Consider the following 16421-nt stretch of genomic DNA (forward strand, 5'->3'; position numbering starts at 1 on the left):
CTACTTTACATGACATTATCCACACACATTGCACCTAGTATCTCCTGATAAAACGCTCGTTGTTTGCAAACGATACCAACCAAATGTCCGTTCGTGGAGCATCTTAAATCCTCGACTAAAAAGTTCAAAACTCAGTCATGTCACACAAAATGTGGCTGGATGCCGCCACACGTGACCATGAGTCAAATTCCAACTCCGATTTCACGAGAGCCGCTTACTGTAACACCTCCAACAGTGTGCAGCATTTCTATGAGCTTTCTGGCATCTCCGGCCTGCAATATATACGACAATTTAACCTCAACTGAAACCTACGTAAACACACAGCAGAGGAAACAATAATCATTTTGGGCTATGGTAAGTGTATTGTGTGCAAACGACAGTAGGCGTTTAGCGCCCGTGTTTGGCAACAAAATAGACAATAGCGAGCAAAACACGCTGCTGACTTCCGAAAATAGAATCGATAGGCGGAATATACCTTACATGCGCACGGTGTTTTCTGAGTTTTCCTTCTTATTTGAACGATCCTTTCAAAACAAAGCAAACCGATATTCAATATCAGAGCTTGAGTTTCTCGTAACGAGATAGCTTTCACTCTGCAACTCGGTCATAGCAGCTTTCGCAGCTTCCTACATTTGACCAACAGTCGATTCCATTCCTTTGCGATTCCGAAAACGACCTCTGTATCGCTTCGGACCTTTTTCGACGTGTTAGGGGGGGACATAACCTTGCGTTTTTTCCACAAACTGCTCCGTGTCTCGAACGCTAGCATCCGACCGCGCAAACGTCCTGTTTGTTCACTTTGGAACCGTTGCGCATTCGGAGCAGGTATCGAGAATTTTACCTACATCCTCCGGCAACGAACCTACCCTTTTGTCCATTTGAACTGGCTCCGCTAACACCTCGCAGCAATGGGGATCGCTTGTTGCAAGGAGGAAGAAATAGACTTTACTCAAGAAGGTGCGCAACTTGCATTATGCACATGCATGCTGTGTACAATTATTAACATGATGGTATCCACGATGTTCACAGTGGAGTTGAATCACTTTCACCTGCTAAGATCTGTCGGGAAGGGTGCCTTTGGCAAGGTACCGTTTTCCATTACCAGTGTCCCACATTACCGGAACCATTACCCGTCACTCATACCCAAAAATAACTCGTTTGGGAAAAACAGGTCCGCGTCGTTCAACACAAGGGAACTCAACAAATTTATGCCCTAAAATATATCAACAAAGCAAAATGCATAAAGATGCGTGCGGTCGAAAACATTATTCAGGAGCGACGGCTACTAGAAGAAGTCGAATGCCCATTCGTTTGGTACAGACAAGCAATGCGTTCCATGTCATTATCATGCATCTCACCTCTTCTTTCATTATACAGTAATTTACGATACGCATTTCAAGACGACGAGAACCTCTTTATGGTCATTGACCTGATGTTGGGAGGAGACCTTCGGTTCCACCTGGACCGTATGGGAATGATGAAGGAGGATATGATCCGGTTCTATACTGCAGAGGTGGCATGCGGATTAGCGTACCTACATGGTAGAAGAATCGTGCACAGGGATTTAAAGCCAGACAATGGTTTGTAGCTTGGTTGCGTTACAATGTTTTTAGCCGTGGTGTAGGTATTGATCCACTTCTCGATTAAACAGTACTTCTCGACGAAAAAGGACACGCACATTTGACTGACTTTAATATTGCCGTACACTATCGTGAAGAGAAGCCTTTGACGGCTGTAGCGGGGAGTATGGCATACATGGGTAAGTCATTTTGTGCCATCGTTCGCATGTGGAGTCAAATGATAACATTTTCAATCATGCAGCGCCAGAGATTCTGGCAAAAAAAGGTTACTTTTCTTCTGTTGACTGGTGGAGTCTCGGTGTGATGGCCTACGAGCTGGCCTTTGGAAAGGTAACATCCCGTTTCGTTGCTTTTTGCAGTATCTGGACCATAATGACTTACCACTCTCCCTGGAACACTAGCGACCATTCCGAGCAAAGACCAACGAAGCCTTACAGCAGTCCATTTTGCATGATGACCTCGAGTTTCCTTCCAACACGTCGGACCTTGTCAGCTCTGAATGCGTTGATTGTATCAAACTGGTAATACCGAGTTTAAAGCATGTGATTGACCTTGAGGATTCGGGATATTTATCCCACTGTGTGTGTTATTTCAGCTTTTGACCCGTGACATCACAAAAAGATTGGGCACCAAAGAGTCTGGTGGTCTAGACCGATTCCGGGCGCATCCGTGGTTCAAAGGGTACGATTGGGAAATTATTGGAAAAAAGGAGGGAAATCCGCCGTTTACCCCAGATGTGAGTATGCATGCCATTAATCATATGCCTGCTATCCATAAACTTACCGCGTATCCAGTCCAAACGTGCCAACTTTGACGCAACACATGAATTGGAGGAACTGTTACTAGAGGACAATCCACTCAAAGCCAAGCCCCGCAAGAAGAAGAAGGAAGGCGAAGAAGACAAACGTATGTACTCTTCCAACGGTAAAACTCATTCTACCGACCCAAACTCACCTAGAAAAATATATAGCAAAAGAAGGCGAAGACCCAGCGATAACAAAAGAAATGCGAATAATGGAAGATAAATTCACCGTATACGACTACACCAAAACCCGCAAAGGCCTTGGATCCCTTCAAGGCAATCAACCCGGCTCCCAGTCCAGCATGACTGCCGTCCAAAAGATACCGAATGCAGCCCCGTGCACTACAGGCAGAGCTGACCGACAAGACTATTCAATTCACAAGGATGTGATGGAGGGTCGGGATGCGGAAGTGAATATGACGGGTGTGGCGTCGATGGAGAGTTCGCCAAACAAGTCGCGGAGGGAGAGTGAGAAACCTCAATTGGATCCTCCCCCTGTTCCGTCACCAATAATGGAGAGACCGTAGAATGAAAGCTAATCATACTTTTTTGGTGGGAAGGAAATAGTTTTTTGGAAAGCTGTTGTGTCTTTCTCCTCTCTGCTGTGTTTTTTTGGAGGCAAGGCGGATGGAGGGAAGGAGGGAAGGGAGCGAGAAAGAGAAACGGCACATGTAGGTTGTTGCCAGTTCCCGCCGGAACCTCGTCGACTTGTTTATTTCCCGCCCTTTATTGTTGTGTTCTTCTTCTGTGTTTCTTTTTGGGGTGGGAGAGGGAAAGTGTTTGGCTTTTTTTTTTGGGTTAGCCGGTACTGTTTTTTTGCATGTGATATCACACATGGTTACCCCGATTAGCGGCATCTTGACTGTAGCAATCCACTTCAGACCTTTGAAAGAAAGGTTTTAATCGATGTTAAAAGTATTTGCGTGTGTGAACCGACAGTCCCTCTCAAGTATTTGTGCTAATTCACAAAACCAATTCATTAAGTTTCACAATGCAGAAATGTACATGTGATGACCGTGAGGCAACATGCAGAGCCCTTCCTATGCATTTGTGCATAATATGTAAACTACCGCGCGAAATCTGCTGGTAACACCTCCTCCTCCGCCTCCGACATATCCTCTTCATCTTCCTCATCTTCCTCGGTGTCCAAGCCACTATCCGTCAACACAATGTCCTCCTTCCTCTTCAACATCCGAGTCTGTCCCAAAAAGGACAATGTGACTGTACATGGCCCCTTTTGCAACCACGGTTCGCCGTCGACTTGCATGGCCACTTCCGATGCATCAATCTCAATTTTCACAGATTTGGCTTGACCGAGGACTGCAGGAGAGGATAATCCCACCACGCTGGCACCCAGGTGTAACGGTGATGCCACAGCCAACACTTCCAGTTTTCCATCATTGAACCGGGACAGGGGGTATCCTTCCGCTTCGGCTGCTGCATAAATCTTGCCTCCCCCGCCGTATGAAGGGATGTTGAGGATAATGAGTGCACCCATGTCAGTCAAATCAATGGATTCAGTGCTCGAGTCGAGATAGAGACTGGACGCGGAGAGGGGTTCATGAGCACCTGGTGAGGGCATGGGTGCATCTTCTCTTTGGCGGTCCGTGGGCGAGTTTTCGTCATCAAGGACGGAAGCAGACGGCTGGACGTTGCGGACAATGCCCAGTAGGGAAAGAATGTTTTTAAATTGGTGTTTTCCTCCAAATAGGGCGTACCAGACTTTGTTTAACAGTCTAAAGTATCCACGTCAGAATAGGGTAGTGAAAAGCAACCATATGCCCGTATTACCTGTTGCGAAAAAACTGGGGCTGTCGCAATCGGGTGATGTGAAAATCTATATAGCATTTAGTGAGCTCAAAATGAAAGGATACTGCCTTATGAATTCATTCGCACCTAGAGCTACAAATGAAAGAGACAAGGTGAGCATCACAAAATCATACACATACGACATACGACCCAAAGGCAAAAGACTCACCAACAGAAGCATCCGTCCCAACGCTAAAATAGTTATTCATGACCATCATTTTCGGCTCCTTCTTGGAAGTGAGATACAAAGCACGTCCCACTTTTTCAGTAGATGATAAGGGAAATTCCTTTTCTGTAATCGTCACTGTCCACCGATCCAATTCAACTTCACGCGCACTATCCACATCTCGTACGATATCCCGAACTTCTTCTCCAGCCCATCCGCCACCCCATCCGAGCACACGGGCAAGGTCGTTTCCTGTTCCGAGGGGCTACAGGCATAATCAGTACATGTAGTGCATGTGAAAAACTCATGTGCGCACATACCAAAACTCCGACAGGCGGTTTCTTCTTCCCAGGTGGTACGACCTTGTCCAGAATGGAGATGACCCATTGAATGGTACCGTCCCCGCCGCAAACCAGAACCCTACACCGATCAATGACAGGCTCAAAGGCTCTTATCAATGCTTCGGGATTTTCTCGTGACGTATCCACGACCTAGCCAACATGATGCTTTAATTGCCACCATGGGCCTATTTCTTGCCATGTGAAGCATACCTGAACTGGATTCAGTAAGGCAAAGAGACCCCGAAGCAATGCAGCAGAGTTTTGCGCCCCCGACGCAGGATTTACGATACACAGCAACGGTCTGGATCCCTCATCTGGCAATCGAGTCACACTGAACCGCGGGTCACTTTTTTGAGTTGATCCTCTGGAGGCTTTCGAAATCCGTGTGACGAGGTCCGGGGGAACAACGAGATCGGGAAATGGTCCCAGAGGACATTTGGTTCTATACTGTGTGAAACAGGTTGTATGGACTGTCACGTCGCACCAGATGCATCGCATGTCTTTTAGGGTTGGCTCGCTTCCCGCTGATGCATAGCATACTTGACATCGGGCTCCCAATGACAGATTTCCTTCGACCCATTGATGAGCATAGTCTCCTGGTGGTGATGGTAATTCTTGGCTATCTGCTCGCGTACAGTCCTCATTGGATCCTGTGGAATGGATCGAGTCTTTGCTGTGTTGTCGTTTGACGCCCAGAATGCTAGGTAACGCTGTTGTTGTGTACAATCGCTTGCACGGCTAGAGTTGCAAAAATGAGTTAAATCATGCTACAGTAATAATGGCATGCAACGGAACGCACCATGTCTTCCACAAGATTGTGATGTTCCTTGTGCGCACACCGTCGGCACACCAGGCATGTAATACCTTGAACCACCAACCCGCTACACGCCTACAAAGTCGTCAGTTGCTGGTGCTACTCAAAATTCTCTTTGAACCTCTTCTTACATTACAATAAGCCGGTCCCTGTCCATGGTCCAGCAACAGCATATCCCCTCTCACCCACACATGTTCGAAATTTCGTTGTTTGGCGGACGCCGTCCATCGCGCTGTCGCAGGGGTATACGAAGATATTTTGGGAAAATATAAATAGACAAACAAGTAGACACCGGTTGCGATGCCTAGAGAGATGGCCCACAAGGCGCCCGTGTAGCCGACAAGGGAACTAACGCTTGTAAAGAGGGCCGCGCCAAGTGTTCGCACGGCTGAGAGGATATTGAAACATGCGGCGAGGAGGTCAATGAATATGGAGAATATCATGGTGAGGATGTTTGGGTGTGTTTGTGTGGAGGAAATATGGAGTATAAATGTCCTTTCATGAGCAATGAACGTTGCGAAATTGTAAGATCTGGGGAAAAGCAAGAGCTGATACGACCGCGACTGTTCAGCGGATTACGCGTTGGTTGGAACATGGTTGGAATGTCGCATGACATCAACGGAGTGTCGTCGCTTTTGGGCATCGCCATTAACAATCGGGTTTTACACACACACACACACACAAACAGTCAAGGGAAAAGATCATGTAGGAGAAGAAAGTAATACGCTCTCGAAGCCGTTTACAGCAAGCCAAGCACACATCTGAGACAAGCTACGTTGGGGACATGTGCTGTTCAAGATCATCATATCTCGGAACGCTACATGCACGCCGTCGCGCAACAGAATGGCCCATGTTAAGCCCACGGTAGGCCCATTGGGTTAAACTTTCATGTTTTAACGTTGTTCAAACATTGGGCTTTCACGAAAGGAACACTTGTCATAGTCGTCTCCTGGTTCAAATGAGGTTCCATCCACTCAGAATGTCCATAAATGCCGTTGCCATAGGCAACAAAATTATAACTCTGATGATAAACTCGCCCTTTGGAAAGCAGCAGCAGCGCTGCGAAGACGCTGTTGGGGAGAAGCTGGCTGATGTGGGTTCGCATCTCTTCTGCATAGTTTTTTCCGTGTTTCCATTTTGCTCTCGATCCGTGCGTCTCGTTACCATCCTATCGAATACGTACCTCAGAGTTATCAAAAGAAAGCAAAGTTACTACTCTTTCTGTTGTGGGATTTTCAGTTTTGTGTAAACGAGATTATTGCTGACCCCTGCGATTCTACACCCCCTCCTGCACACACACATACACTCAAAACGCACGCTGATTCGACCTGTCTTACTCGTTTGAACGCTGTAAAACATGACAGAAGCAGACGGACACTTGTCGGACGGTGAGATTGTGGAAGAAGGAGAGATTGTTGACGGAACAGATTCGGTACCCGTGGCGGCATTGGAACACTCGGAAAATGGTCCGATTCGAAACGGGAAGCGGAAGAGCCCTCAGAGTGGACAGAGTGATTGCGAAAGTACTCGGAACGATGATGGGTCTTCCATGGGTTCGCCACCGCCAAAGCTCCGACGGGTGGAGGGCGTGGAAGAAGGGCTTTTAGAAGAGGTAACGTCTCAGGATGTAATGGACACGGCCGATGCCCAAGATCACAGCGAAAGCGTGAAAGGTGATGATAGGGATAAGAGTAAGCACCGTGATAAACATCGTGACAAGAAGAAACGATCGTCAAAGCACAGACATCGATCTTCGTCCCGTCATCGACATCGCGGCAAGTCAAAGGAAAGTCATAAAAGGGACGATCACCGCACTGACCGTCGACATAGGAGCCGTAGTCGTCATCGTCACGGAAGCCGGGATGCGGACCGTAGAGACACCTCTCGACATCGTCACGAGTACATGCCTGACCGACGCATGTCTATCGACAACTCTTCTTATTATGAGCAGGATGACAGGAGATCAGGGCGCTCAGTGGAGCGGTCGAATGGATACCACGGCGACAGATATGATCGATACCGGGACGAAGGTCGTGACGGGCGTGATCGTGGGCGGGACCTTAGTCGAGACGCGATAGATCGAGGCCGACGATCCGATGCCATGTCACCCAGGTCATATGATAAAAGGTCACCGCCCCGTCGGTCGTCTGTTGAACGGGAAGCTAAACGGCGAAAGGCCAGCCCGGAGCCTGCACCAGTTCAAGCCGCAGAGGAGACAGTTGAGTTGGCATTTGGTGAAGATGAAGAGCAGCGGCTCATTGAGGAGCGTCGAAAGAGGAGACAAGCCATATTACAAAAGCATCAATCAGAAGGAAATCTGAGGCATTCCGAAACGCCAACGACACCTAGATCCCCTGCAGCGCGTAAGTTTGATTTTACATACATTGAGTTGTTAACAAAGGAACTTATTCTTTCCACAGCCGTCAGGGCCGAGTCCAAACCCGATATACCACAAGAAGACGACGTTTTCTCCCTCCTAAAAGACGACGAAACATCTTCTAAATCCGATACCCCCGCCGACGACATTTTCGCCGCGGACTACGACCCCAACGCCGATAAACTTGCCGACCAAGTCAAACTCGCTCAGCGAAACCTATCCAAAGCCGCCAAGAATGAGTTGTTGCATACCAAGGATGCGCGGGAACGATTAAAGGATGATGGGGAAGATGCTTTTGCGGCTGATTATCGTGAAACGGGGGAAGAGACAAAGGAGCCTGATGTGGATGACATGTTTGCTGTGGATGATATGTTTGCGCCTGAAGATGAGTTTAAGAAGAAGAAGGAAAATGCGCATGTGAGGCTTTATGACTTTATCGTAGCTGGGAACAATGAATTCTAATTCTTCTTTATCTTAGATTCTCGAATCGGCTCCTGTTATGCGATCTTCGGATAACCCTGCCCTAACCGACAACTGGGACGATCACGAAGGATACTACCGTAAGTTGCATCCTGGAATTACGTACGATGTCAAATATATAACACTCCCTCTTAGGTGTTATTCTCGGTGAAGTTCTTGATGATCGATATCATGTCTACAGCATTCTTGGTAAAGGTGTCTTTTCGTCTGTGGTCAAAGCCCAAGACACGAAAAGTGGTGACGCGGACGTGGCCATCAAACTGATTCGGAATAACGATACCATGTGAGCATCTGTGAATTTAGCAATATACAGACAGAAGCTCATGTTATCTGTAGGTATCGAGCAGGTATCAAAGAATTGTCGATACTAAAGAAGCTCATGGCGGCAGATCCAGAGGGTAAAAAACACGTGATACGTTTGATTCGGCATTTTGAACATAAGAATCATTTGTGTTTAGTATTTGAGTCTCTCAGGTAGTGTTTTTGCTCCGCGTCTTTTGGCGATATACCCTCACTTATTATTGTGGTTTCTATAGCATGAACCTGAGAGAGGTCCTGAAAAAATTTGGTAAGGACATTGGACTCAACATCCGGGCGGTCCGGATCTACGCCCAACAACTCTTCCTTGCACTCTCATTACTGAAAAAATGCAATATCCTTCACTCGGATATCAAGCCGGATAACATTCTTGTCACAGATAGCAAGAGTACACTCAAATTGTGTGATTTGGGAAGTGCGAGTGATGTGAGTGAGAATGATGTGACACCGTATCTTGTCAGTCGATTTTATCGGGCACCAGAAATTAGTACGTACCTCTCATTCTTTTTAAGTTTGTTACTTCTGCTTTTGTTGCTAACGCTCCATAGTTTTGGGTCTACCGTACGACTCTGCCCTAGACGTCTGGTCCGTTGGCTGTACCCTGTACGAACTCTACACGGGGAAAATCCTCTTTCCAGGCAAATCCAACAATCAAATGCTCAAACTGGCCATGGACCTCAAAGGCCGTTTTCCCAAGCAAATGCTGCGACGGGGTCAATTCACGCACCAGCATTTTGATGATGATTTGAATTTCATGGAAGTGTCCTTTGATCGAATTTCTGGGAAAGACGTTGTGAAAAAAGTTGTTGTGAATAAGCCTGTGAGGGATTTGAAAGCCCGGTTAATGAGTCGGGTTGCTGAGGGGGATAAGGCCCTTGTTGCGCTTTTTGTGGATTTTTTGGAGAAGGCTTTGATGTTGAATCCTGAGAAACGGTTGACAGTGCGTGAGGCTTTGGGGCATCCGTTTTTGGGAGGGCATGTGTAGTGTGTATATATTATTTTTTTTTTCGTTTTTATTTGAACATAGGTTTGTGGTGTCGTGGGATTGTGTTTGTGTTTTGAGATATCACTTTATTTGTGGTATGGAAGGACGGGAATCCCATTGGCGAGTTTTCTATGCGTATGGTCCAATCATTGCGGTATGCAAGCGTAATTGTGCATGTTCTCGAATCAATGGTCCTGGGGGCTTTGTGACGTACTGCGCTAAAAAGGAAAAAGATGTGTCCTATGCAATCGGATCGGGTCGTATATATTAATAGGGTGGACAGGTATACAAAAAGCAAAAAGAAAAATATAATGTGTACCACAAAATACAGTCCATCATTAAACTATCATCTTCCACGCTTAACCTGCTTAATCCATCCCATCTCAACAAAAAAATCATAAATTCGACTTGTCTTATTGACATCAATTTTAATCAACTCGCGACACTGTCGACGACGTAGTGACCCCGTTTTTGCGTATTCTTTTAGAATTGTTTCTTTGATGACGAGGTAGGATTTGGGGAAGAGGCGGAGGTGGGTGCAGAGTTGTTGTTCGGTAGGTGTGAGAAGGTCTAGCCCTTCTGCATGGGAAATGTCGAGTGGTGCGGCGGGTTTGCGTGCGAGGGTGGTGGGTGTGGGTGTGGGTGGGGGTTTGGTGATGGGTGTGCGGGGGAGAGGGGTTTCGTCGCGGTGGCGGTTGGAGAAGCGGGCAGCGGTGAGGCGCGGGACGTCACGATCGCGTTTGTCGCGTTCAAAAGGTTCAATGTCTCGGCGGGAGGTGAGGCCCATTCGACGATATTCTTGGAGTTGGGCGATTTCGTCGCGGAGTTTCATTTCGTCTATAATGAGTGGTGTTAGCATTGATGATTACCATGGCATATACAATAGGATGGACGTTGCCGCGCGCATACGTACTGAGTAGCCCAGCCATGAGATCTTCAAAATCCTGCTTGGTCTGCATTTTTGAAAAGACGCGCATACGCTGATAAACTTCCTTTTCCTCCTTGGACCGTTTCTTTTCAAGTTGCTGAAGTTTACGAAAGTCTGTCAATTCCCGCTCAAACACAAACTGCTTCCGTTCGGCCCGCCGATCGAGTGCAGCATTGTAAATCCCAAACATGGCCATTTTGAGTGCGGTGTCCTGTTGCGTGTCCGTTTCAAGGAATTCAAGGTCTTTGATAAGTTGCTCTGCGTCGTTTTCGCATTCGATTTCGAATTCGCGCCGGCCGGGCATGTAGCCGTGGATCTCGTGGTTCCCGGGAACGCTGGAAGGTGGGCGCTCGGTTTTGGGGATTTTTTTCGGCGGGCCTCTGTTGTGCGACAGACGTTTTGTGTGATCTAGCTGAACCGACATATTCTGTTCAGAGTGAGATGTGCATTTGTGAGTGAGTGAACTCTGGGCGATCATCGAATCGCACACAAATACGTGCTCGCCGCACGGCAGCAGGCATAGCCAGAGCTGTACAAGCGCTACTCACAGGGATAGGAAAAGTATCACTCTTGAGATAGACCCTCTCATAATGACCAGCGCACTCTCGTCTATTCTTTGTCCCAATTTGCTCGGCCACCTGTTCCCAGTTCCCGAGCCCGTACTGTTCAATGGCTGTCACCAATTTAAGCTCTTCGTCTGCGCCCCAGTCTGCTTCAAAGATGGGAAAATCAAGCATTTCCTAAATGATGGTTAAAACATATGCATATTTGTAACGGCCGCTCAGAAGAGCATACCATGACACGATAGCTGTGGTTCGCCAAGTGCGACGATCCAGGTGGCTCGGCACCATGGCCAAAACAAGCGACGCACAAGTCAAAATCGGGACATTCGGCGCAGCGTATGCGAACAAGGTTGCTAATATCCTTTGTGCATGCGTCGCAGTGAAACTGTTGGCCAAATTCCTTTTCCACTACAAGTGTGTTTTGCTTCCAACGTTAGATTCATCATGTCTCGGGTCAAAAGTCAAAGGTACACATACCCTGTCTCGCCACAGAGTCTTCCTCTGTTCCCTTGTCTCTGTCCTCTCCCAATGTCCTCATGGTTCAACCTCAAGCACACTCATGTGTGTCTATGGATGGAGGCGGAAAGCAAGAGATGGAATGCAGTGGATGACCTCTGCAGATGTGTCAGCATGAATGTCATGTGACTCATGTCCACGTGATGCTCATCAGAGAGGATCTTTTTCTAAGGCAAATACGACGGCCTTTTTCATGCCATCGCATGGCTTGTGTTCAAGTAGCACATCTGGATTGGGGGGTAGGACTGAATAAGAGTTTTGTATTGCTGATGCTTTTGTCAAAATCAAGATTCCTTCCATGTCCTGCATTGTGAGAAACCAACATGGGCGATCAACCATCTTGTAATCCAGTCGAGAGTCAATGGATACTCACAGGAGAACTCGGCCCACCTCAAATTGCCTACTGAAATAGCGCATTGAACATTGTTCCGTCCTATGGACGACCATCGGACCAGGAGATGTTGTCCGAATACAATGCCTGGTCATGTGACTGCTAGTCAATACACAGCCTCGTCGCAGCGATGCGCCGACAGCACACACACAACTTGTCACTGCCCATGCATGCAGGTTCACCACCAGCCCCCCGCCAGATGCTTTGCATACGGTGCTCCCGATAGCCTATTGAGTATGCAATTAAGATCCACACTTGGTTTTTTGGGAAGATTCAGCGTAGTGTGCAATAGAACACTCCTCCATTCGATACCATCCTTTGCCTGTGTATCTGATGCATATAAACGAAAATCACCTTTTTGCATAGCCCCCCATCGTTTATCATCATCATTGTGAAGCATCGTTCCAAAACGTCTCCCCATTCTGCCGTTCGAACGTGGTGTGGAATTCCCTTGCCATGGGGAGATCGTCCACCCAAAGGGCGTTGCTCAGCCCAATCATCTCTCCATATATGGCTATATTACCAATGCACAGCAATCTCTCTCCTTGACTCTGCCACCTCATATAGCCATATATGGAACAGATTGCACAGTTTGTCCGATTCGGACAGCCACAAGGCACAAGAAAAACGACGACGACGACGGGGGAGGAAGGGGCGAAGTCAAAAGGGAGGCTTTGCGCCATTGCACCCAGGATTTTTTATAAAGGACGGGACGGGTCGGCTTTTCTTTGGTTTTTTTAACGCACGACTCGAGAACAGGTTTATCTTTTTTTTTTGCACGTCACTGGCTGACGCTCAAACGGCATACATACACATAACAAGGGCTCAGCCATTCATACCCACGGAACGACCGTTCAACAGACATGGTCAAGATTGCGGCTCTCTTACTTGTGTTGACGGCGTCGCTGGTGGCCGCTCAAGACCAGCGCCCGCCGAGAAACGGGGAAGGAGGGAACCAACGCTCTCCTCAACGAAGTGAAAACGGTGGTGGCAGCAGAAATGGTGGTGGCGGTGGAAATAATCGAAACACTGAAGGCCCAGAGCCAAAACTCTCGGGTCTCGGTCAGTGCACCAACCCCATCGTTCGAAAAGAGTTTCGAGAGCTTACGGAACAAGAGCGTCAGGAATACATTGAAGCAACTCTCTGTCTCCGCGACCCGGTCCGATCGCCCTCGCGTCTCCCAGGGACCGGAAGTCCCTCTCTTTGGGACGACCTTGTCTATGTCCACTGGCAAGCGACACCCCAGTCCCACGGAACTGCCTCCTTTTTGCCCTGGCACAGGCGATTCCTCGGAGTCTACGAATGGCTCTTGAGGTCAAATTGCGGCTACAGAGGTGCTCTTGTTTACTGGGACTGGTCCTACGACTCACAAGCTCCCGAACGCTCAGAAATCTTTTCACCCCAGTACTTTGGCGGCAACGGTGACCCTTCCAACAATTGGTGCCTTCGTGACGGTCACTACAAGGACTGGAAAGCCGTCTTTCCTCCGGAACGTCCTCGCCCTTGCATCTCGCGCAACTGGCGCGGCCCCAACCGGCTGCCAGCTCTCCTTTCCGACATTGAAATTGAAGAAATCCTTGAAAGTTCCAAGGATTCCTACAACTCCTTTAGGGAGAATGTTGAAGGTCTTCCCCATGACCAAGTCCACGTCTCAATTGGTGGGGACATGTCCTCCACATCCAGTTCCACCAACGACCCAGTCTTTTTCTTGCACCACTGCAACATTGACCGTCTTTGGGACAAATGGCAGCGTGAAAATCCCGAATTGGCCAACACCTTTGAAGGCCCTCGTGACCGAAGCGCTCCCGAAGACTTGAACGCCCTCGACACGGACCCAATGGAAATGATCCGTCTCTACCCCGACGCCCCCGTCCGTGACATGTTTTCTACGACCGCGGGCGACATTTTCTGCTACACGTACTCCAACAGCATTGTCCCCAACTCTGTTTCACCCGGCCAAGCCCGCGTGTCACGGCCCAGTCGCCGCAGCCTTGCCGAAGGCTTCCGTGCATGGCGCAACGAGCGTATCGCAAACTTCAACGCTTATTCATACGCTTCCTACCAATCCGCTACAGGTGACTCCCAACGCGGTTCCCCCAATAACCCCAAAACGCCCGACGTCTACGACCGTACGGACCTGTACAATATCCGCTACCATGAACCCATTCCCGATGACTTTTTACGTGTCCAAATGGGCTACCCCGAATCCCGTGTCCAGGAAATCCGGAACCAAGAAGCTTATTTCACCGAATTTGTCGATTACGTCAATATGGCATCTGGCTGGATTTCTCATACCGCCTTGGTGTACATTGAACAAAAGACGGGATGGCGTGCATGTTCAGATGAAGAGTCGCAGTTGAACACCATGTTGCGCAAAATGTTTTGTCAGAGCATTCATAACGTGTTGGGCAAGCTGCATGTTAAGGCCAAGGATGTTGTCAAGGTGTTGGACACTATTGGTGATGTTGTTAGGAATGGTGGGCGTGGCCGTGGATCGCAACAGTATCCTCAGCAATACCCTCAACAGTATCCTCAGCAGTACCCTCAGCACGGGGGTAGCGGATACCCACCTCAAAGTCCAAACTACCCTGCCTTACACCCGAGCTTTTATTCGAGTGAGGCGACGCACTGGTAAATGATGGTTCTGATTCGCAAAAGGAGGCTGTATTCGCGGAGATGGCGCTCGGGATGGGAACGTACATTCGATTGTTGATGTGTGTATATATGTACGTAAGGACGTTGTAAAAGTGGATGATATATTTTTGTTTTTCGAATACATGGAAGAGTTTCTTCAGTACAATGGGTTGTTTTTTTTGCTGCCAATGTTTTCTGTGGATGAATGAAAGGATTTGAGGACTTGGAAAAAGAATGAAGGGACATTGCAATTTCATGTCCAGATGCATTCGGATTTTGCGTTGCGTTGCATATCTCTCTCAAGCGATCAAGACTGCTCAATCAATTCAAAGCTGCGCTGGTTTATTTCCGAGATTTCGGCCAAGAGTAGGGACTGTGGGTTTGTTGAGAGGTGTGTTTGATTTCCTCTACAAAAAAAGTCCAGTAGACGCAGTCTTTTGATGGAAAGGATACCGAGTTCTGAGTAGATTTTTCGTCCGCGGATGGGTACTCCACTAGAAAGGCATCGTACACTTCTGTAAAGTTTTAATGTAGGAGCTTTCTCGCTTGTGGTCAGAAAGATCAGTTACGCTCGTTTTATTTCCTTCACACTGTGCAATAAAAGTAGCTAGATCACGCAAGATTCGTTGTCGGATGCTTTCTAACTATGGTAAAGGCCCACAGTACTGCCACATAATATTTGCAATCAAACTCCCCACTCTGCACTGAATGGCAAATCGTCCATACGAAGCATGGTACAGCAAGAAACCTGATATCAGCCACCTACGCGTATGGAGATGCATCGCATACCGCATGCGTCCATATTCCGAAAGAAGTCAGGGAAAAAGGTAAACTTGGCCCACATGGTCGAAAAGTTCCCTTTGTAGGCTATGACGGCGGCGTGAAAGGTTATGGCATGTGGGACTGCATCTCCAACAAGATTTAAACCACATGAGATATCAAATTCGACGAAACTCGCACCCACCACCACCTTCCCCACCCCGTCAAAACCTCCTGTCATCCGTTGCTGAACTAAGAGGGGGACAACAAGACATTTGGCTCCACGATCAGCCCATCACTTTTTCAATAATTGCCTGAAAATCTTCCCGCACTGGCCACTGAAGAACCTGATGATTTCATTTTCGAGAAATACATCCATTTCGACGCAACGCCTGGCGAATGGGCAGGCTTAACTCTGCTGCCGTACACTGTCATAGATGTAGTCTCGTTCAAGTCCGAGTTCAGAAAAGCTGTGACAACGTCAACTTGATGAACTTTAAAAGCTTTGCTGGCTGCGTAAGCGAAAAGAGTCTGAACGCTGGTCATCCTGGCAGCAGCGATCAACAACTCTTGCTTTGAAGGGTTGAATTGAAAAGTCTGCGTTCCGCTTGACCTTGTAAACCAGTCAACAGGAGATGGGATTTTCTACCTTGAGCTTATTTTCATCGACAAGTTCCCATGCTTTATTGTCTTCAGCGCCTGAAATTCAGCGAGTGTGGCCTGTTTCCATTCACCGGCGTGTGGATCTTGTTTCCGGGTCAGACGAAACGAGGTTGTGCGTTCCGCGTCTGAAAGATCCGAGGCTGGTTGGTGGGTTAGCAGATCAGGATGAACGTTCGCAAGTACATGTCGCTGAGCTTGATTGTTTGGGATGGAATGCCAACCCAATGAGGTTCATATCGTTCATCTTGGGTTTTCATGTTAACACAGCAAAGAACACCACCTTCACACTTGTGA

General features: G+C 47.9%; 5 protein-coding genes across 5 annotated transcripts; 3 read left to right on the forward strand and 2 right to left on the reverse strand.

Annotated features, from left to right (window-relative positions):
* Positions 1–240: 240 nt before the first annotated feature.
* SPPG_05266 (AGC/YANK protein kinase) lies at positions 241–3372 on the forward strand. Its single transcript, XM_016753490.1, has 11 exons — positions 241–354; positions 456–957; positions 1030–1085; positions 1172–1314; positions 1378–1580; positions 1652–1759; positions 1822–1910; positions 1982–2101; positions 2176–2316; positions 2375–2486; positions 2551–3372. Exons 2-11 carry the CDS (start codon positions 909–911, stop codon positions 2907–2909), a joined length of 1380 nt encoding a protein of 459 aa, XP_016607934.1. The 5' UTR covers positions 241–354; positions 456–908; the 3' UTR covers positions 2910–3372.
* SPPG_05267 (uncharacterized protein) lies at positions 3280–6039 on the reverse strand. Its single transcript, XM_016753491.1, has 8 exons — positions 5644–6039; positions 5498–5587; positions 4909–5436; positions 4678–4848; positions 4361–4622; positions 4279–4284; positions 4174–4219; positions 3280–4118 (listed from the first exon to the last, which is right to left on the reverse strand). Exons 1-8 carry the CDS (start codon positions 5953–5955, stop codon positions 3449–3451), a joined length of 2085 nt encoding a protein of 694 aa, XP_016607935.1. The 5' UTR covers positions 5956–6039; the 3' UTR covers positions 3280–3448.
* A 538-nt stretch (positions 6040–6577) lies between these two features.
* SPPG_05268 (CMGC/DYRK/PRP4 protein kinase) lies at positions 6578–9732 on the forward strand. The gene is made up of 7 exons (XM_016753492.1): positions 6578–7875; positions 7933–8306; positions 8368–8449; positions 8505–8652; positions 8706–8843; positions 8906–9174; positions 9236–9732. Exons 1-7 carry the CDS (start codon positions 6870–6872, stop codon positions 9670–9672), a joined length of 2454 nt encoding a protein of 817 aa, XP_016607936.1. The 5' UTR covers positions 6578–6869; the 3' UTR covers positions 9673–9732.
* A 176-nt stretch (positions 9733–9908) lies between these two features.
* Positions 9909–11753, reverse strand: SPPG_05269 (chromatin-binding transcription regulator ADA2). The gene is made up of 5 exons (XM_016753493.1): positions 11641–11753; positions 11396–11571; positions 11149–11340; positions 10586–11027; positions 9909–10509 (listed from the first exon to the last, which is right to left on the reverse strand). The coding sequence occupies exons 1-5, from the start codon at positions 11699–11701 to the stop codon at positions 10019–10021; spliced, it is 1362 nt and encodes a 453-aa protein (XP_016607937.1). The 5' UTR covers positions 11702–11753; the 3' UTR covers positions 9909–10018.
* Positions 11754–12724: 971 nt separating this feature from the next.
* SPPG_05270 (uncharacterized protein) lies at positions 12725–14875 on the forward strand. The gene has a single exon (XM_016753494.1). The coding sequence runs from the start codon at positions 12934–12936 to the stop codon at positions 14704–14706; it is 1773 nt and encodes a 590-aa protein (XP_016607938.1). The 5' UTR covers positions 12725–12933; the 3' UTR covers positions 14707–14875.
* The last annotated feature ends 1546 nt before the right edge of the window (positions 14876–16421 follow it).

The sequence above is a fragment of the Spizellomyces punctatus genome, assembly GCF_000182565.1.
Source record: "Spizellomyces punctatus DAOM BR117 chromosome Unknown supercont1.8, whole genome shotgun sequence".
Lineage (NCBI taxonomy): Eukaryota > Fungi > Chytridiomycota > Chytridiomycetes > Spizellomycetales > Spizellomycetaceae > Spizellomyces > Spizellomyces punctatus.